The 22,889-nt window shown below is 35.7% G+C and overlaps 1 protein-coding gene across 1 annotated transcript in view; it reads right to left on the minus strand.

Moving 5' to 3' along the window:
• Nucleotides 1-1,057: 1,057 nt before the first annotated feature.
• DDX46 (DEAD-box helicase 46) overlaps nucleotides 1,058-22,889 on the minus strand; it is a 60,409-nt gene continuing 38,577 nt past the window's right edge. The window contains 10 exon segments of the mRNA XM_020991230.2: nucleotides 1,058-2,932; nucleotides 3,842-3,915; nucleotides 4,675-4,819; nucleotides 5,382-5,600; nucleotides 6,474-6,647; nucleotides 9,152-9,301; nucleotides 9,647-9,784; nucleotides 10,627-10,820; nucleotides 13,431-13,593; nucleotides 15,353-15,517. Coding sequence (XP_020846889.1) covers nucleotides 2,885-2,932; nucleotides 3,842-3,915; nucleotides 4,675-4,819; nucleotides 5,382-5,600; nucleotides 6,474-6,647; nucleotides 9,152-9,301; nucleotides 9,647-9,784; nucleotides 10,627-10,820; nucleotides 13,431-13,593; nucleotides 15,353-15,517 — 1,470 coding nt within the window. The 3' untranslated portion in view covers nucleotides 1,058-2,884.

A 22,889-nucleotide genomic window follows, 5' to 3' on the forward strand; every position in this document is an offset into this window, starting at 1 on the left:
GTAGGAACACTTTAAATCAAAAAATGAAATGTACCATAGTTGACATTTTTTACAGGTGTTTTGTGACTCTCTTGCAACAGAGTGTTGCAACACACCTTGACATCACTGACAAAATTACTGAGTATAAAAAAGGATTTTGGTAAATCTTCTGCCCATATCCAATGAAGCAGAATGACCCCACTATGTAGGAATTATTTTAAAATCTTTTATGGCATTTTTCTACATCCAGATTCAATCAGAGGATCTCATAGTTGAAAAGGGATCTGAGGTTATTAGCTGGAAGCCATACCTGAAAGAGTATACCCTCTACAACACTCCTCATAAATGGTCGATGAGATTTGGCTTGAAAATCATCAGTGAGGTCCAGGAACCCCACCACCTTCAGAGGCAGTCCATTCCATTTTGAACAGCTCTTATTGTTGGGATAATTTTCCAATAACTTTCATCTGTCCTCTGGGGCCAAGCAGAGTCTTATCTGCTCTATTTAAGTGCCCTCCAAATACTCAAAGACAAAGATCTTGTACCCTTCCCCAACCCACCCAAGCTAATTATACTCAGTTTCTTAACCAGTTTCTTAACTATATGGTATGAACTCAAGGCTCTTGATCAACCTCTTCTGGACGCCCTTCCAGTTTATCCAAGTCCTTCTTAATTGGAACAGAATTCTCCAGATGTGATCTAACCATGGAAGAGGAGAGTGGGACTACCAACACCCTAGTCTTGGACAGTATGCCTAGCTTAATGTAGCCTACAACCATATTAGCTTATTTTCTGAGAGCCATATACTTCTGTCTCACATTGAGTTTGAAATACACTAACCTCCTCAGTTCTTTTTCAGTGCATTTCCTTCATTTCTTACTTGTAAAGGTGGATTTTTTCACTGCTTGGCTAAATTCCAAGAGGCCCAAGACACCCATGAAGATGAAGGGACATATTTTCCTTCAGGTGACATTCTGATGGAAAGTTTTTTCAAAAGACAGTATTACTTTTCTCATTTGTCTAAAAGAATAAAAATTATAAAAGCAAAATATGATGGAAAACTAATGAACCAAGATGATTTAAAGAAAAATGCACACTTATTTTATTATTTTATTTTTGGAGGGATTTAGAAAACATAGGAACAAATATTGATATATCGCATAAAAAAAAGTTTAAGTTCTGTACATCATCCAAATCTTAAAAATCCAACTGTGCCAGTGTGACACTAGGACAGTGAGCTAACATAGTTTGCTTTCTGAACAAAATAGTATTTCTAGCATGGCTTCTCTTGATAACTAGCATGACAAACATGAACAGAGTTCTTAAAATGATTAAAAAAAAAAGTCTCAACCCCAAAGTGACTGATGCTGGTTGAAAGCAGCACCAATTGTCAAGTGTGTAGGATGGAAATACACTGTCAAAAGGAAGCATAAACCATCACAGACTGAAGAAAATAAGTAAATAAATAACCTTAAGAGAAAGAAATCTAAGAGATGGCTGAAGTCTGAAATTATCTGTTTTGTTTGTGTATTGTTGTACACATAGCATGTGGTTCTTTAATCTGCCACCAGGAAACCAACGGACAAGGCAGAATCAGAAATATTAAGTTCTAGGTGACAACTTTTCAGATAAAAATGCTACCCTGAAGTAGTAATGGTTTGACATCCTCTGACACTTAAAGCTATTTAACATACTGTTAAGAAACTGAGTTTGTGATACTATTTACAGTGTATTATTTTTTAAACTGTCTTTCACTCAAGTAAAGAGGATTTCTTGTCTCTTAATTAATAAAAATCTTCTACCAAAGCATTCAACTCCTGAAAAATCTCTCTCCATTCAGACAGTGTCTTAATTTGAAAGACTTGTACTAAGTACAGATAGGCCCCTGGGTGATCAAAATTTCACAGCCTAAACCAGAAGAACACCATGGAAGCTCCAGATCCAGGAATTTATGTCATCTGAGGGCTAAAAAACAAATACATTTATGACTAACCCAAGAAATAAGCAGTTGGTTTCCCTGAAGAGAGGCCAAGCTTTAAGATGAATGCTAGGTCATAATTTTGCTCCATAATTTTAAAGAAAAACAGTACACATTCTAATAAGGGCAATCTAGTGCTGGGGGGGGTGCTTGTATATATCAAATGTAGAGATATATAATCAAACTATTAAAGAGTTGGGAAAAATCTTACTCTTTATAGATTTGGTTATAAAAATCAATTGGTGTAGGGATTTTAAAAATTTAATTCACAGATTAAAGGGCAATCTAAAATCAAATGTTAAAATCCTTTCACACGTAGAGAAAAAAACTATTATGCCACACATATTTTTAATTTGTACAAAAAACACAAAGTAGTTCAAACTATTATCCATTTACTCTTCTAAAAGTTAAAACAAAGACTCTGAACCCATATTCTAAATATTTGAGGATAACAACTTCATTTCTAGTTCATATTCTTTGATGTATGCCAATTAGATTTGCCAAAAAAGAGAATGTTACCCTTTGTTTAGGAAAAAAAATCAACATTTCATTGTAAGTTAGTAATGTGAATTACTCCAAAAAACAAAGTTAAAAGTGTACTTTACTAATTTCCAATGAAATGTCCAAATCTTTCTATAGAGTCTGTCAGGATTAAAGTCTATTTAATCCATATTTCCATACTTGTAAGTATATAAATATTGTTCTAGAGGAAATCAATACTCTGCAAACAAGTTTGTCTTAGATCCAATCATCTTAGGGGAGTGGACAAAGATTTTTTTAAGCAAATACTGGTTTTTCTTGTACAAAAAAATCAGCAAGACAAAATTTTTAAAAATCTTAATTTACAATATACTGTAAACTCCAAAGACAACAGAAGCCACAAAGTTTCACACACCAGCAACTGGTAAGGAGGTTTTCTCCAGATGTTTATAAAACTTTATATCTTCCTTTATTTGTTGGCTGATATGAATTTTGCTGTAATTAAAATAATTGTCAAGGTCAGAGAGAGCAAAAAACACCCCCAAAGTGAACACCACCCTCTATATAAATTCAATAGCAAAACTTTAAAACAAAAATAAACTTCCATTCAATTAGACTAAATTAATTTTTGCATCTTTTCCACTTGACATTTCATCTAAATAATTTAACCATGAATGGAGAAAATACTCACTTTATTGGGTCTAAGTAAAATATTAGCAATCTTTCAAGAGTCTATTATTTACCTGTATGTCAACTCAGCTATTTATTCACCAGTGGTTTCTACATATCTAATTAACAAACATGCTAAGATGTTGACATATATTTAAGACGGATAAGGATAGGATCTGGACCTCTAATTTTTCATTGGTATAGATAACTTCTAGATGAAGAAACTTCTTCTACCAATGTAGGTTTAGCACCTTCTCTGAAACTTACAGTCTTAAAGAGCTGCCTAGGGCACTAAGAAATTAAGTGACTTGTCCAGGCTCACAGAGCTATTAAGTGTTATAGAGGCAGGATTTGAACCCAGGAGCTCTGGCTATTCATTATGCCACACTGCTTCTTCATTCATTTAAGAGGAGGTTATTTTTTTAAGTAGCTTAAGATCTTAATTTAAGGTCATTTCCTCCTGTAGCATTCCGTATAATTTCTTCCATTAACTTTGTGTAGTGAACAGCACTTTTTCTGCCTCACAAGAGTGCTGCATAAGAGATTATTTGAGTTGAAAAGTCCGATAACACACACTTAGAAGAAAGAAAAAAATTAATTTTTCCAAAGGATATGGATCATACTATTAATTTTCTAAGTAAGTATTCATAAGTTCTAGCTAGGGATATAATGCTTCGAAAAGCACTGCTTTTTCTAAACTAAATTAATACAAACCACCCAAAGATTTTTACTTACCAGTCTGATTAGTTCCTCTTTTATAAGCCTAGTAATTTCTGCCTTTGCCTTCTGCACAGCCAGTTCATTGGCACCTAGGAAGTCGAGTGGCAAATATATTATTAGAATCACACATGGATATCTACAGACACATACTGCAGGTCAATTTCAAGCACGCTACATAAATGCCAAGGAAAACTTTCAATGGCTACCTAATGGAGGGGCATCCATAAAAGAAGTTTTAAATTATAGGCTTTAAAATATTATTGCTGAGATCATATTTTGTGACAAATTAAGGCTGCTTAGTACTTTACTAAATGCAAGAAGAACAACAAAGACAATGCAGGAGAAAAGGAACAATCTACAGTTGGGAAGATTTCTACTGTAAGGAAATTTTTATATCTTTTCCACTGACATTTCATCAAAACAATAAAATCAAACTCAGTGAAAATGATTGGGTACAAGTAAAATATTAGCAATCTTTCAACAGCATATTATTTATCTGTATGTCACTTAAGTATTCACTGGCCTGCAGTTTCTAGATTATGTAATTTCTAGACATGTCCAAACCCCAGAAAACCTCAGAGACCTGAAGACTGTGAGATCAGAGAGAGGGGGCCACACCATGAAAAATCTGAATGAGGACCTGAGAATAACAATGAGGTTATAAACCTAGGAGACTGGAAGAATTAAAGTTACCTTTGATAGAAATAAGGAAGTAACCACTTGCAAATGAAGGAGAAAAAAAATCTCCCATTCCTTAACTCTGACATTTATAATGTCTATCTACTACCAACAATTTGTATTTAACAATGATCAAACTCGGGCAGTCTAACAATTTCTGAAGTACATACTTTCAATTGCCAGGTAAATTTTGCGCTCTCCTTCCTTGGGTTCTTTGCCAGGAGGGAAATATGTTCCTCTGATTGTAATAGCAGCTTCAGAATATTCACTGATCCTCTGCAAGGCTTCCTTAGAAGTAACTTTCCACCTTGCAGTCTATGGAAAAAAAAGGGAGAAAAGGCTATTTTACACTAGGAAAAAAGATCAGGGACATGATAAACAACATATCAAGTAACAGAAAAGAACAGTTTGTTATAGCATATTACAACATATCAGAATCAGAATTAAATAGATTATGTTAACAAGAACTCTAAGTCTACATATGTATGTGTGTATATATATAGATATATAGATTATATATATAGATATAAAGTACGTTCATAATAACATTTCTATTATTCTCACTTTTAATTTTTTAGAAATCAGAAGTGAATTAGTTTTGAAATTATGCATTTTTATCAAGTTAAGAGTGTTTTTTCTTCTGAACAGGCAATCATCAGGAAGATAAATATACTGAGCCACCTGAAACATTCTTCAACTGGCAGTGATTCCAATGGCTTTTACTACTGTCAAGATTGGGCAACGAAAAAGTGGTGGAAATAAAGAGATGAGAAAACTATTTTGTTGTACAAATCATGGTAACTGGATTCAGCTGGACTCAGGTGAAAGAGATTCATAATATTCATTTAAAATGGGAAAAAAGAAATCTGTTGCTTACCTGTGGGAAATCATTGATCTCTAATTCTTCCTCATATCTCTTAAAAGATTCATTTTGTCCACCATCCTGCCTTTCTTCCTCTTGTTTCTCTATAGGCACATAATTGAGCTTGGCATTGATCTTTTCAGCAAGTTGTTCTGCAATGGTTTTTGCAGATACAGTAGGGGCCAGAATAGTGCCCCCTCTTAGGATTGCATTAGTAGCCTGTTGCATTACATCCTGTAATTAAAGAAGGGCTACAATCAAATCACGGACTAATGCAGGAATTGGCCCGCGGACCCCACCAGAAATTCTTTGATGACCCATTTTAAGGCCCCAAATGCTACATTCCCTAACAAACTAAGTAAGTCCTCATCTTAAGTACCAGTGAGCATGCTATAGATTTGACAACTACACAGAAATACACATTTCATTTTAATGCACCTCTTCTATTTTGGAGAAATTCAAAACCAAAATACCATTGAGGCTTCTAAATAAAAATGCTACTGACATACAAGTAATAGTCACTTCCTTACCTGTCATATTAGATTGCTTGCCCTGACCTTTCCTAAATTACTTGCATATGAAGTAGATTCTACTAGTGCCCAGAAGTTCATTTAAATTAGAATATTTGTACCCCCACAACCCCCTGGAAAACCAACCCAACCAACAATAATTTTACAGTAACTGACTTGACTTACCTGAAGTCTTCAGAATATTGGAGAAACTAACAAACCATTCTTTGGGAATGCTACTAAAGTTCACATACTTGATTAAAAAATTATTAACATAATAAAGACTATTAAACATTAACAGAAAGTCATCCATGAAAAACATGCTATATGCAATGTTATTCAGAAACATTTTTCTATGTTTGTGTTATCAACCAGTATATTCCTTATATAAGCCATAATCCATTACAGATATGATAGGTTAGGCATTCCAGGATAGGTATCATTATATAAGTAACTACATTGGGAAAAAAAAGTCAAACTCCCTACAAATTAAATAATAGCTACAGTAACTAGGTATTAAAACATAGCTACACAATTCAGCATTTTTAAAATGGTTTAGAAAGTAAGGAGCTGAGGCACTGAACAAACCACTTAATACCTGAGCCTCGGCTCCCAAATTCTTCTGGGCATTGATTCTCAGAGCCAACCTCTTTGCAATTTCCAGTTTTTCTGCATTTCCAGCAGTTGGAGCAGGAACGCTAGAAGTTCCAGGGGCTGCCATGTCTTTAACTCTCTTCTTTGAATTGAACATGCTTTCAATTTGTTCATCAATCTAGAAAGAAAGAGAAGTTATGAAATCACTTCATCTAATAATAACTGAGATGTATGTGAGGCTTTAAGGTTTTCAATCATAAAGTTATATCATTGGAGTCTCAACACCCTAGTGAAGTAAGTACTGCTAGCATAATTATCCCCATTTTTTCCCCCTCCAGATTAGGAAACAGAGGCTGAGAGATGTTAAGTGAATTGCTAACACAGCTAACAAAAAATTTCAGAGTATACTTGTTTTTGCTTCCAGTTTTGTTCCTTTATTAATTTTACAACCAATAATTAATTGCACATGAAATCATGATACTTATTCTCTTTCTTCTAATCTTCCTTTTGCATTTTTTACACCAAGAATTATTAACCTTTTTTTCTGTAAAAACTCTTGAGATTAAGTTTTTTTTTTTCCCATTCAAAACTGAAGGAAATGCTAAATTTCAGTTAGAGGTTAGTGAAAATAAATATGTAATTCTTTTTCCCCTGCAGGGTAAGGGTGTTGCTGGACCTCAGGTTAAGAATTTCTGATTGAACAGAATTTTTTTTTAACAAAAAAGTAAGATCTGACTTATCTTTATGTTACCATTACCTTTAAGTTGTTTATGTTACTCAAGTCTAGCAGATTATAAAATATGGGCCTCATCAAAATAGTTATATGCTAGACTACTTACCCCCATTTAATGTTTTAAAGAACCAGTCTCCTCTAGCAGATAAGGATAAGAGGCAAGAGATTTAACTATTTTGCATGAACAATTTAGAGACTCTAAAAATTTCAGATCAAGTATCTATGGCTCAGCATGCTACCAAGGCATCAGCCAAGTGAAAACAAAGCAGCCTGACAGTCCTACTGAAGAACTCAATAATTTGTGGCACACAGGGATAATTGGGGACATACACAGTAAAGAAAACTAATCAGAGGGAAAATGGAACCCGGGATATAGAGACTTTTAAAAGTCTCTATATCCCGGGTTCCACTGATTATCCAACATCTCTACTGCCTTCTCACCTTTCCTGGCATCTGCTTACCTGGCATATCTCTTTACTCAAAAAAGGATTATGTAATGGTTTCAAGGCTATTATGATTTTTTAAAATAAAATAACTTCCTTCTTTTAATGAACACTGAAATACTTAGTTTGGGAATATTTAAAAAAAACTCAAACAAACCACCCTAGGGAATCTCAGAGTTTGAAGATGTCTTAAATACATCTAGTCCAAATGATACTTAAAAAGTGAATCTTCTTTTTATACTCAGAAAACTTACTAGCTGTGGTAAAGGGAAAATATTTTCTATCTGTTAAGATCCACAGATTAAAAAAATCTTGATTCAAGACTTTAAAAATGAATGAGGTTAATTTAAAAAATACTTTTATTGCGTAAGTCAGTTCTCAATCAATTTAGTTCATAGGAAAACATTTATAGAGGAAGGGAACTCAGAGATCATCTATAATTGAAATAGAGGTAAGCAAAGGAGCTCAGGCCATCTTTGAAAAAGTGTATGCATAGGACATATATGGTAATAATTAGGATTATTAAAGAATGTTTATATGCACACAAAAGGGTGGAAGCTTTCACTGTTCTAGTTAGCAAAGCTCCTTTGAGACTACACTTAATTCTTTACTCCACCACACAAATTTAGTGTATAAACACTAAATTTGAATTGAACAGAATCTAACTGATAGTATTCAGCTGATGCTCTAAACAGTGCTCACTATTTTAACAGAAATGATATTTAAAGGTTCAGTTCAATAGCCTTAGCTGTATTACAACACAGCATAATGAATACTTGTCTTTATCCTGAGCTGGCATTTTCCTCAGCCTCCATGTCTTATTATCTCTTTTTGATAGGAGATAATGCCTTGACTCTATGAAGATTATTTGGCACTTTGAATGGTGGTTCCATGTTGCTTGGAGCAAAACTGCTACTGAAGTTTATCTTTTACCTCTCCGACAGTGAGTTTCATGAAGACCTCTCTTTTGTTAATAAAATTATTAGATACAATGGTGAGTATGTGGGATTTGTTGGGACCTGCCTTAACTAATCCAAAAGTTCAATAATACCACAGAAGAGACCATATCCCCAATTGTTCTCATTGTTGTTCTTTGTCCTTTGTTCTTGAAGAGGACCAATAACATCAAAGGTGTCTCGACTTGGATATGAGCGAGACAGAGCTGCTCAAACTAATCAGCTGCACTCTCCTCCAGTCACTGAAGTCCAGTGGCAAGACAAAAGTCAAGACAACTGAAGGTGGGACAATTTATTTTTCGTCCTGCATGGTTTACATTTTTGATTTCTTGAAATATGGCTCTGGAAAGAGAGTCTTTCATGGAGTGGTCATTAATAGCTTCAACCCAAGCCTCTGTGGCTCAATGCTTAGTTTTGATATCCCTGATAAGAATGGAGCAGGGCCTCAATAAGCCTAAAGATAATTTAATTAAGTACTGAATAATGTGAAGAAACAGCATTCTGTAAAGCACGTTCTGATGGAAATGAAGTTTAGGATGAAAATACTTACATCAACTGCAGTATCTTCATCATCTGAATCCTGTAGACCAAGTGCTGCTTTTTGTAACTTCTTCCTCTCATTGGCCAAAGCTTGTTCTGTTTCATCAAATTTGAATCCTTTACCAGAAAAGCCACTACTTTTTTTAATTATCTTCCCCTCCTACCAGAAAGAAGGAAAAAAAGACACATATCATTTTATGAGTTTTTTTAAATGTGTGCTAATGGAACTATATCCCAATGTGCTATACTAATTCAATATCTTGATATGTAAAGACAGATTAACATGGAGACAAGCCATTTCAATAACCTCAAGAAAAAAAATTTTTTTAAATCTTCAGATCAATTTTCTCCTATAACTGACATTATTCTCTTATGAAAAAAATTATACAACTAGAATACAGATGAACTTGTAACAAAATAGAAAAATATTAAAATAGATCAATAAGTTGGGCAAAATTAATGGGGCCAGGGGTGTGCTAGGGTGGGTGTAGAGAGGTTTACTTACAGCTTTCTGTTGATCTTTGAAATCACTCCAAAGTTTTTCCAGATCAGGAGGGACTGCAGTCCCTGACAACTCCAGAGCTTTAATTATATCACCTGCATACCTTGCTTGGTCTTCTGTGATAAATGTGTAGGCATATCCCTACCAAATTAAGAAAAACACAACATAATGCAATACAAACCCTACATGAAATAACATTAAGATTACAAATACAGCCATTTTCACAACTATGATTTCTAAGTCAAAATCTTTAAAAGGATTAAGAGAAACTTTTAAAAAATTTGATGCTTTAGAATAAAACTTAAAGTAGCAGCACACTGTGGACCGCAGTTATTTTTAAAACTCTGAGATTCTGAATTTCTAAGGTCGAAAGTCAATATTTAACAAAAGAGAGGTCTCCATGAAACTCTCACTGTTGGAGAGATAAAAGATAAACTGCAGTAGTAATTTTGCTCCAAGCATCATGGAACTACCATTCAAAGTGCCAAATAATCTTCACAGAATCAAGGCATTATCTCCTTCTATCAAAAAGAGATTAATAAGACATGGATGCTGAACACAATGCCAGCTCAGGATAAAGACAAGTATTGATTATGCCGCACTGTAATACTGCTAAGGCTGCTGAACTGAACCTTTAATATCATTTCTGTTAAAATAGTGAGCACTGTTTAGAGCACCAGCTGAATACTATCACTCAGATTCTATTCAATTCAAATTTAGTGTTTATACACTAAATTTGTGTGGTGGAGTAAAGAATTAAGTGTAGTCTCAAAGGAGCTTAACTAACTAGAACAGTGAAAGCTTCCACCCTTTTGTGTACATAGAAACATTCTTTAATAACCCTAATTATTACCATATATGTCCTACATATAGACTTTTTAAAAAATGGTCTGAGCTCCTTTGCTAGCCTCGATTCCAATTACTTTTTTAAATGCAAAAAAGATATTTTATAGAAAATGGCAAAATAATGCAACTTCTTTTACTTTGTTGCCTGCTCTTCCAGTTCTGCCTGCTCTGTGGACATAATCCTCATAATGGTTAGGGCAGCTATAATTCACTACGAGGATTAGATGTTTCACATCAAGTCCTCGTGCAGCAACAGAAGTGGCCACCAGAAGTTTACATGTCCCATTCTTAAAGTCGTTAATGATGCTATCTCTGTCATATTGATCAATGCCTGCAAACAAACCACACAAAAATGTGAAACCATGTAAGATCAAGTTTTGCATTTCATTGCATACTAATATGATAATAACGAATCAAGATCAGAAGTAAAGAATGAGACAAATTCAATTTACATTGGCCACTCTCCCAATTCAGCAAATATATACAGGAAATAGAAGATTGTGAAATTAAGTATTTTAGTAAAGTTTCTCTTTGTCATCTTCAAAATCAGTCTTTATCTTTAGCTTCCTTTCCTAAAGGAATGTAAAAAAGCCCTTTCCAATAATTTAAAATTACATAAGAGGCATTAAAAAGTACATATCTTATCTTTAAAAAATTTTAAATTTGTTATTCTGAATTTGACAAACACCAAACACATATTTCCATATAAAAAGAACAGAAAGAGTCCAATGTATGAAAACACAGATTTCTTTCATTACAAATAATGTAGATTTAGAGCTAGAAAGGATCTGAGGCTAACTTTTACATTTTACAGATGAGAAAATGGAGCCATACGAGGTTAAATGACTGGCCTAGGATCATAAAACTAGTAAATTTCTAAGGCTGATTCAAATTCAGGTCTTCCTGACTCTAAGTTACCCACCTCACATTACCCATTAGTTCCTAATACTAACCCACTTGTCAGTATTTACTTCGAAACCTCTTTCTGTCCTTTTCTAGGCATTTTTAAATGCTTTATAGATGCTTTCTTTTTCTTTCATTCTTTCTGATAGCTATCACTCTCTATTTTCAATTTATACCTCCGCAAAATAAAAAAATTCTCCCTTATACAAGTAAGCATAGTCCCATAAAATAGATAAAACACATCACTAATGTCCAAAAAACATTTCTAAAACATCACCTCTTTGTCAAGAGGTGGGAAGCATGCTACTCTGGAGTAGTGCTTGGTCACTGCACTGATCAAAGTCCTCAAGTCTAAGTTGTTTTTCTTTGCAATAATGAAGTTATTGTATAAACTGGGTCCCCAGATCTGCTCACTTCACTCTGTATTAGTTTGCACAAGTTTCCCTAAATCTTTCCCTTAAACATTTTCTACAACGTCATAACATTCTATTACATTGATATAACATAATAGCCAATATCCAACTGGAGAGAGAAGTCACATAAGAGAGGTCAACAACAATATAAATGGAAAGGCCGGATGGCATAATGGCAGGGCAGATGACAGTGTCAAGTTGTCCTCCTTCTCACCAAAGGGTTGGTGATTTCTAGATCACTTAAATGGTGTAAAAAACCAAGTTACATGAAATCTGAGCCAGGAACATGGCTTTAAAAGAGAAACAGCTAAAGAAAGCCCAGCAGGAAGCTGTTTGGTCAGTTTGAGAGAAGAAAGGGGTCTTCAAGGAGAGCCCAGATGAACTATATTTTTGGGTAATGAAAGAATGGGTGAATGTGATTACTAAGACATCTTCAAAGATCTTTGAAAGACTGGCCATCAGGAAAAATATCACAGGATTACAGAAGGGCAAATTTTCCAATTTTTAGACAAGAAAAGAGACTAAAAACAATAGGCCACTAAGCGTGGCTGTGATTCCTGGCAAAATTCTAGAATGCATTTTAAAGGGGTGGTTAGTGAACAGATGGTCAGTAAGAAAGAAGTCGTAATCAGGTTCAGCGTGACTTCATCACTAATATGCTGGACTAGACTAACATTATTTTTGACAGGTTAAACTGGTTGACCAGTGGAATACTAAGAGATATAAATTACCTAGATTTTAGCAAAACATTTATTTGACAAAATCTCTCATGATATTCTTGTGAAAAAGTTGGAAATAATGAATCGATAGACGTATGGAATAGTCATTAATAGTTTGGTGTCAACTTGGGTGGTCTCTGATACAGGGCCCAAGTGATCTATACTAGTCATGCTGTTTTTAACATTTTTATTAATGATCTAGCTAATGAACAATCATTTATAATCATTTTTATGTTTTTTGCCCTGGGGGTGAGAGAAGGAAGATGGGGAAAAGGTTGGTAGCTTGTTTTTCCTTGTCTTTTGTTTCTTTTCACATATTTAAATATTTATAAGTGTTGATGGAAGTGAAATAATTTCTTTCTAAAATAAATGTGTTTGTTGCATACACTGCTGTAAGAAGCTGGTCTGAAACACATAGATATATAGATATTCTATACTTTATGCTTAATTTGAGTGTTAAAAAATATGAAGTCTAGAAAAATAGATGCTGCAGAATGATGTCATTCAATTTTGACACCTGGATAACAACCAAAAACTCTGTCATAACATTCTATATGCCAAAAAACTCTTATGTAAACCTTGTTTAAAGAAGATTTATATAACATGTAAGGAAGTAAATACCCAATAATCTTAACTGTTTTATACTAGATCATTTATGTAAATCTGAACTAACATAGTATTTAAGAAATAAAACACAAATAATAGAGAAAAATTACTTGAAACATTAATATTTTAAGTATTAAAAATTTCACCTAAAGACAAGTATTCATTTTCTTATTGCATGCAATGTGTAACATTCTCAGCCTCAACCCTGTTCCAATTATACAAACCAAGAAATGGAAAATAAATAAGTAACTAAAGGCATTAATTAAATTCAATGCTAACAAATCAGTATATATACATTACCTCCATGAAGAGACATGCAAGGATAAGATGCTCTCATTAAGTCTTTCAAAAGACCATCAGCATGCTCCTGTTTATCTACAAATATGATAACAGATCCTGACTCCTGGTAATGGCCTAGAAGCTCAAGTAACTTCAGAAACTTGTTTTCTTCTTCAATTACAATCTAAAAACACCAAGAAGTTAATAATATAAACTCTATTATTTTCTTTGGACAGATCATTATTCACATTTTATTTGTGACAAAACATGAATTAAGCCCCTAATAAGGCAAAAAGAAAAAGGTTATTGAATTTTTTAGAGAAGACTGATAGACCCTGGCCAACATTGTGGAAAATCAATGTCTGCTCCTTCTCCTCATTTTCCCCACGCTACTGTGTAACTAGACATCATAAAATGGACAGATCGTGGCTCCAGATCAGGATACACATAACATAATAGTTTTGTTACTTCTGATTTTCCACCCATATATTCTTGGTGTGGAAGGGAAAAAAGAAGAATAAAAAATGGAGTCATAGAGAGCCAGTTACATGCCATCCCTCTTTATGTCTGTCTTTCAGAGTCTTTGTCTTTAATTCAGACACAGATAAAGTATCATCTCTTTTCTGTAAAAACTTCCCTGATCTTCCCTTGGACCCACAGTATTAATGTTCTTTCTCACCTCAAATTCTCAAGTACGTATTTATCCAAATACACTTGCTCTCAGAAAACAGATTTAGAGCTAGATGGAAGAAGGTTGTCTTCTAGTCCAATCCCCTGTCTTTTAGAGATGAGGCATCTGAGGCCCAGAAGTTAAGTGATTTTACTCATTTGTATTCTTCCAATAACCTTTCAGTTCCTTGACAACATTAAGTATTTTGTTTTGTTTTTACGTCCCTAGAACCTAGAAGAATGCTCTGCTTATAGAAGGTACTTAAAGTTCTGTTCAACTGAATTTCTCTGAATGGAAAAAATAGTTTTAGCTTTTAGACATCCAAGGTTGAATGGTTTCCACAATCTAAAAAATAATCATTCCTTTTTTTCTTTTTAAACACATACTCCATACTACTTTTTACCTCTTTTATGTACTCATCACCTTCTACTTGTATTAACTATTTGATAATATATTATCTACCCAACTAGACTATGGGCTCTGAAGGAAGAGGCTGTCTTAAATTACCTCTAAACCAGCTACTAGTAATTAGTATAAAACCTTGCACAAAGATGCTCAATAAGGTTGCTGAATTAATCAATTCCTGTCTAACTTTTGGAAATAATTATCTACCTTCTCAGAGCATTGCTAAAAGGATCAAATAAGAATGGTCATTATAAGGGGCAGCTAGCTGGCACAGTGGACAGAGCACCGGCCCTGGAGTCAGGAAGACCTCAGTTCAAATCCGACCTCAGACATATGATACTCACTAGCTGTGTGACCATGGGCAAGTCACTTAACCCTGCCTCACCAAAAAAAAAAAAAAGACCTAGAGAAATGCAACATATTTTACTGACAGAACAACTAGTATAGAATGCAACACAGGATATAAGATGCAGTTGATGTGCTAGTTAGTTTTGCTGAACTGCTTATTTTATAAATAAGGAAATTTGGTTCAGAGGAGTTTGTCTAAGGACAAAATGACAGTAAGTATCAGAACTAGGACTCAACTCATGTCCTCTGGCTCTGAGAATGATGCTCTTTCCATTAAGTCAAAGTGGAAGGTGTTAGGGTAGGGGGTGGGGAGCAGTAATAAATGATGTCTGCTCCCTCCCCCTTCCTCACCCTCATCCTGCAGCTAAGTAGATGGCAGGTATGAAGGTCAGCTCCTGGCTAATTAATTAGGGCTAAGTAATGCCCTAAAGGAACAAATTCCTCTGCTTATCTCTGAAGTCAGATTCAATAATGAAAGTTTAGCTATGAACTTTTATGTTTCACAAAGGGTTTTACTTACCACCTGTTGTTCAACATCAGAGCAAACCACACTTCTGCCTCCAACCTGTACTTCAATTGGTTTACTCAGGATCCGACGGGCCAAAGCCTCCATTGCTCTAGGGAAAGTGGCAGAAAACATAACAGTTTGCCGATCAGGTCTGACGTTATCCACAATGCGCATGACCTGTTGGAAATATAGCAAACAAACAGTTATGACTAGTATCCTTCCAAAATTTCTTTGGAGAAAATAACACATCTTCCATCTTAGCAACATTGTAAAATTATTCTCTTATTTCCAGCACATGGTAATTATAGGCAATATTTATATTGTACATGGAAGTTTACAAAATGCTTTAATACATTCATTTAACTCACATAGTAGCTCTATGAGAAGTCCTAGAGGTTTTCTTCATTTTACAGGTGAGAAAACTAGGGCACAGATAGGTTAAATGACTTGCCTAAGGTCACACAGTAAGTAACCTTCACCAACAGTCAGATAGGCAAAGGAGCCCCTGACAATGGACCTGCTGGCCTAGTCCTCATGTCCATCAGTGGAGGAAATAACTCCTGTGGAGAGGGGTCAGCCGTCCTCAAATGCCAACCAGCCATCACACAGAGGGCAAGCAAGCTAACCTAGTTAAGCAGCAAGGCACCCTAAAGACAAGATGGGAGGCAGCATACATCAGACCACCACCACTATGACCACTATTTCCCATCAGATTCTGATAGAAACAGTCCAGGACCAGGAACACAAGAATCTTAGGAAGAGCAGAGCTTACAGCCCAGCACCCTCAGCCCTCACCTGGGGAAGCAGCCCCGTGGAGATGTAGCCTAGCAACTAATTTCTCCTGCAACTGCTACAGCCAAAACTACTGAATACCCAAAAAAGAAAGTTCTTTCCACCAAAGACCCTGGCATTGTCAAATTATTCTACATCAGAAACTATCATTTTGTCAGTGAAAATGACATTTAAAAAGTGTTAAAATCTGCTTTATTGCTACACCCTAAGGACCACGGGGCTTTTCCATCTGACCTGCACCTGAAACCTTCCATGTATGTCGTTTTCCCCATTGGAACGAGTGGCTCCTTGAGAGCAGGTTCTCTTACTTTTTTATCTGTATCCAGCACTTAGCACAGTGCTTTGAACATATAAGTGCTTAACAAATACTTCATTCATTCAAGTAACAAAGCTGAAATTATTTTAAATCTTATATTTTTTAATAATATACAATGAATCCAATAATACTAAAGGATAGCTAAACTCAAATTAATTACAATGACTGATTTTAGTCCTAGAGAATATATGGTGTTCTTCTCTGACCTCACCAAAGAGGAAGGAGACTACAGCAGTAAAATATTGCATATGCTATCAGATATTGTTATTGTGTTGGTCAGTTTTGCTTAATTACAGGGAAATGTTCAGGGAATGGGGAGGAAGGGAAGAACATTAATCAGGACTGTGGAACAAAAAAATAAATAAAACCTTAAAAAAATTCAAATGCTTTTTCTATAAACACCAACCTGCTTTTACAGGTAGAATGTAGTAGATCACCAAAAAGAAGTATTCAACACATACAATCAAAATAATAAAGAATCCTCATTTAATTGACATCATGGGAAAATGGACCAAAAGTGAATGTACAGATTAAACTGAAGCTTACTACTTTGTGTCAAATTTTTAAAAATCAGATAAAAATCTTAGAAATGTAATAGACAAATACCCTGCCTTCTTAAAGAACAATGAACATAAATTAGTTTTCTCTTGATAAAAGCCTTACTCTATCATTGTATTGCATATAGATGCCAGGAGGGGCTTTTGAGGTATGTGAGGCACCTGATCCTACACTAACCTACCCAAGACTGCTAAAGATTTCTGAATTCTTTCCTCTCTTGATGTCAACTGTCCCTTCTCCTGCAGTTAGTGTGTGCTCCTCTAACAGCCCTGGGACAATCACCTCATTTACTTTCCATTTCTTATTTGCTCATTGTAATTATGATTACCATCATCAGCTAGCTACTTCTCAGGGATGTGATCAATAACACTGCTGCTCAGGTATGTGCTGAATAAAGTACATGGCCTCTGGGGTTCCTTCCAGGTCTAAGATTCTATGATTCTCTAATGTGTCTAGGAAGCCAATTCCTAAACTCTTCAGAATTATGTCTTTAGTAAAAGCCAACAGACTCTGAGTGAAGACCTGAGGAACCATTCTATGAATAAAATATAATGATGTTTAGTGCAAAGACACTCACATTTACTTTGCAGCTAAATGGCTTGTACTGATTGTGTATGTATTTATATAGAGGATGCAGCAAGGTGAAACAGTGGATAGAGTTCTGGGGCTGGAGTCAGGAAGACCTAAACAAGTCACTTAACCTTTCACAGCCTCACTTTCCTCATATTCAAAATGGGGATCATAATAACAACCACCTAACAGGGTTGTTGTAAGGATCAAATGAAATATCTTATGCAGAGTGCTTTGCAAACTTTAAAGAATGACATAAATGCTAGCTATTATTATTTGTCTACTCAAACAACTTTTTAAAAAAAATTTCCATTCAATCCAATACAGTATTCATCAAGCAAGGTCCTCTTTAAAGCTATTTTTCAGGAAGCTAAACTTGTAGACGTCTAGAAAAATGAGATCTTTTTCTACCACTATTTCTCTACCACAACATCTCTGCATAAGTCCCCTTCTTTCCTTCCACATAATCAATCTACTTCAAGCCTTCATCTTCCTCCTTGAAGCAACTGATGGCATAGTAGCTACAGCACCCCAATTCAAATCTGTAAACACTTTACTAGCCGTGTGACCCTGGGTCATTTAATCTTAGTCTGCCTCAGTTTCCTCATGTGCAAAATGGGAAAAATAATAATACCTACGTCCCAGGGTTGTTATGAGGATAAAATGAGATACTATTTATAAAGTACTTTGCAAACTTAAATAAACTAGCTATTATTATTTTTGACTCTTACAATAGTCAGTTTGGTCTTTCTGCCTCAACATTCTTCTTACTCCAATCCATCTTTTACAGAGCCTCCAAAGTGATTTTCATAAAGAACAGATCTGACCACATGACCTTCCCACCTCTAGGATCAAACCTCCTCTCATTTGGTACCAAAAGGTGTGCAGAATCTAATTCCTGCTTTTTATCCTTCCTACCTTTTTATACATTACTCTGCAATCTAAAAGTAATTGCCTACTTGATGTTCTGAATTCATTATAGTACTCAAATCTCGTCTCCATTCCTTTACACTTACTATCCTTCATCCTTGGCATGCACTCCCCATCTCACTTCTGCCACTTAGAAACTCTAACTTCCTTCAAGAATCAGTGCAAATACCACCCTCTTTCTATGTGAAGACTTTTCTGATTCTTGCAATTGACAGTGAACTCCCTCCCGAAACTATCTTACATTCAGTTTGGGTATGTTACGTACTACATATACATGTACATGTTGTCTACCCTCTTGAAATGTAAGCACTTCCAGGATAGGGACTTCTCATCAAATGGAACCTGAAACCAATGGGATTTCAAGTCCTAGTCTACAGTAGGGGAAACAAAGCCAGCTCCTAGTAGTTAGTTGCCCTAGGAGATAAGAAACGGGGCAGAGGAGCTCAGGCAGTGTGCCTTATGAATCAAGTTGTTAGAAGGGCTAAAGTAAAACAGGTAAATTAATGAATTACTGGTGAAACTTTGAATTGGTACAGCCATTCTGGAAAGCTGTTTGGAACTATGTCCAAATGGTCACTAAACTGTTCATATTCTTTGACCCAGTGATACCACTACTAGGCTCATATCTGAAAGAGAAAAAAAAGAAAAAGGACTCATATGTACAAAAATATTTATAACAGCTCTTTTTGTGGTGGCAAAGAATTGGAAACTAAGACGATGCTACTCATTTGGCAAAAGGCTGAATAAATTATGGTAAATAGCTGTAATGGAATATTGCTACAAGAAATGCTGAAAGGAATGGTTTCAGAGAAGGGAAGACTAGTATAAAATGATACAGAATGAACAGAACCAAGAAAATAATTTATACAACAATGTAAAGACAAATACAATATTGAAAAACTTTAGAGATCGGATCAATGCAATGACCAACCACAATTCGAGGACAAATGACGAACCATAGGCTAACTACCTCCTGAAAGAGGTGATAGACTAAGAATACAAAAGAAAACATATTTTTTTGGACACAGCCAGTGGGAGAATTTGTTCTGTCTGACTATGAATATTTGTTACAAGAGTTTTGGTTTTCTTTTTTTTTAATGGGTGGGAGTAAGAAGGAGAATATAACTTTTAATTAAAATTTCAAAAAAGAGAAATACTACGGGTCAAGAGAAGTTGAAGAGGTAAATCCAAAAGAAGAGCTCAACAATAAGTACAGGCAGAGCTTTAGAAAAAGAATAACGTGGCCATAAGGACTCCAAAAGGAAAGGAAGAACTGGAGCAAAAAAATTAAAAACAAAATTAGAGTTCTTCAAAGAGTAAGTTGGAGGAGCAGCTAGGTGGCACAGTGGATAGAGCATTGGCCCTGGAATCAGGAGGACCTGGGTTCAAATCCGACCTCAGACACATAACACTTACTAGCTGTGTGATTCTGGGCAAGTCACTTAACCCCAACTGCCTCACCAAAAAAAAAAAGCTTAAAAAAAAAAAAAGAATTAAGTTGGAAGAAGAAACAATTGTTTAAAATAGAAGATCCTAATTAAAACCTGACCAAAACAGAGGACACCCTGAAAAACAGAACAAAACAAACAATTTAATAATTTAAAGAGACAACAGGGAAGCTTAAACAATGTAAAAGAAAAACTGAAAAATCAGAAGAATATGTGAAATATCCATTATCAAAAAGAAATGATCCTAAGATCATATAACTGAGGAGAAAGTAATAACCTTGGTAATATAGTAATAACAAGTAGCTAAACTGAATCTTCCTTCTTAATGGAAACCACAGCTCAGTGAATGAAAGGCATTTATTATGTACCAATGCTTTCTTATCTTCTGTTACAGAGATATAAAATCAATCAAAAAGTCTATATAGGGTGGGTAGGCAGCTGATAAAGAGGTCAGACGGGGGATCCAATGGAATTGTGAAGAATGTTCTAGGACATGCTAGATATAGTTTGCCTTGGCTAACTCGCCAATCATGACAGTTACTGTTGACTTTTAGCCCCTTCAACATACACTTCCTTCTGTAGCAGCTCAAGCACTGTACCCTTGGCACAAAATTCTTCACAGCTGGTTCAGTCAAGTAGCTACCTCCATATAATGACTTCAACCGCTCCGATTGTCATTCTGCCTTTTAACATTTTCTCCTTTTAAAGTGCATATTCATGGCTCTTTGAAATACCTCTTTTATTTTCAGGTACATTTGATAGTCTCCAACTCAGGTTTTGGAATTAATAGGAAAACCAGACAAAATGAGCCATGCAGTAAAGTGAGAAAAGCACTAGGGAGGGGCATACCTAAGACCAAATAGTTGCAAGGAAGCAGTCCAGCTGAGCTCCCTCCACAAACTTCTCCAAACAGATCTAGAAAATGCACCAGACAGAATCTTGATAGGGAAATCCAGAAAAAGTCACAGTAAGTCATTTGTCCCGCCCACCTCAATAAAGGAGACAGACAGGGAAGTCTGTGGACACTCGAGGTAAGTCAGCTGAGGACCACACGGTGCACAGAATACTCTAGTTCCCAGGGAGAGGCTGGGAGCCTGTGTAAGAGGTGGTCCCAGAACTGAACTGGAGCACCACCACACCATTTTGATGGGAATGGGTATGATCAAGCAGCTCTGTGCACTCTGCCCAGTTCCAGGTCACAGGGTTATAGATCCAGGGTGGAGCTGAAAAGGGAACCTATGTATACCAATGCCACTGCCAGGTAGGTATGCCCTAGGCTACGTATGGAGAAAGGATGAAGTTCAAAAAACAATAGAAGAAACAGTGGTTTCCAGTAAGTAGCCAGTGCAAAGCAATAATCAGGGCAAAAACTGTGCCAACAAAGCTTCCCAGCCGGCTGATGGACATTGAATTCAGCAATAGTCTACACTTACTCAGACACAAACCTGGGTCAAGAACTTGCAGAGCAGAGGTAGCTAGGTGGCGCAGTAGACAGAGCTCTGGTCTTGGAATCAGGATGACTTGAGTTCAAATCCGGCCTCAGACACCTGACACTTACTAGCTGTATGACCCTGGGCAAGTCACTTAACCCTGAGTGCCTCACCAAAAAAGCAAAAAAACAAACACACACACACACACAAAACAAAACAAAACAAAAAAAAACCAAAACCAACTTACAAAGCTCAGACTGGGTTAATAGCACTGAAAGTATGCAGGTCCCTAGTTTGTCCCTGAGATCCTGGAATAACACAACACTCAGTGTTCCCAAGAAAACAGCAACACAACCAGCCCAGACCTTCTTTCCAGAAGTACCATAGAATCTATCCCTAACAACAAGTGTAAAGCCAGGAAGCAGGCTGGCAGAAAGAATAAACAAAAGAACTCCATCATGAGTTATTATGGTAGCATGGATGATCCAGACACAAACCCAGAAGAAGAGAATGACTCCAAAACATCTACAAAGTAAAGCCTCAGAGAAAAATGCTCCTTGGGCACAAATTCAATTTAAAATCCTGGAAAATATGAAGAATTAAAAAAAAATTTTAAATGTCTTTTATAAATAGAATGAGAGCATTTGAGGAAAAAAATTGGAAAAGAAATGAGAGCTATGGAAGAAAGAAATGGAAAGAAAATAAGGTCTGCACATGAGGTACAAAATCTTTCCCAAGCAACAAACTCCCTAAAAATTCAAACTGACCAAACAGAAGCCAATTATTCCATGAAGCAAGAAGAAACATTAAAAGTCAAAAGGCTGAAAAAATAGAAGAAAATGTAAGGTATCTCAAAACAAAAAGAAAAGACCTAAAAAACAGATCAAGGAGTTAAAATTTAAGAATCATCTGAATACATGAAAGCCATGGCCCAAAAAAGACCCAAGACATTATACTCCAAGAAATCTCAAAAAGAAAACTGCCCAGATCTCTTAGAACCAGAGGGTAAGGTACAAATAGAATCACTGGTCACCTCCTGAAAACAATCCCCAAATGAACCTCCCAAGAACATCACAGCCAAATCCAGGGCTTCCAGGTCAAAGAAAAAAACTACTGCTCACAGCCAGAAAGAAAGATTTCAAGCATCAAAGAATCAAAGTCAGGATCACATATGATTTAGCAGTGACCACTATGAAGGAGTGGAAAACTGGGAATGTGATATTCCAGAGAAGGCAAAGAATATGGGCTTACAGCCAAGAATAACTTACCAAGCAAAACTGAGTATAATGCTATAGGGGAAAAAATGGACTCTTAATGAAAGAGGGCTTTCAAGTATTCCTGATGAAAAGACTAGAGCTGTAGAAAAACTTTGAAGTTTCTCCACAGAGGAGTAAAGAGCAAAATGAAAAGGTAAACATGAATGAACAATGATAAAGGACTAAACAAGGACAAACTGCTTACACTGAAATACTGGAAGATGATACATGTGTTCCCTCTGAACCCTA

This window comes from Phascolarctos cinereus, unplaced genomic scaffold (assembly GCF_003287225.1).
Source record: "Phascolarctos cinereus isolate Bilbo 61053 unplaced genomic scaffold, phaCin_HiC Scaffold_2;HRSCAF=192, whole genome shotgun sequence".
In the NCBI taxonomy this organism is placed as follows: domain Eukaryota; kingdom Metazoa; phylum Chordata; class Mammalia; order Diprotodontia; family Phascolarctidae; genus Phascolarctos; species Phascolarctos cinereus.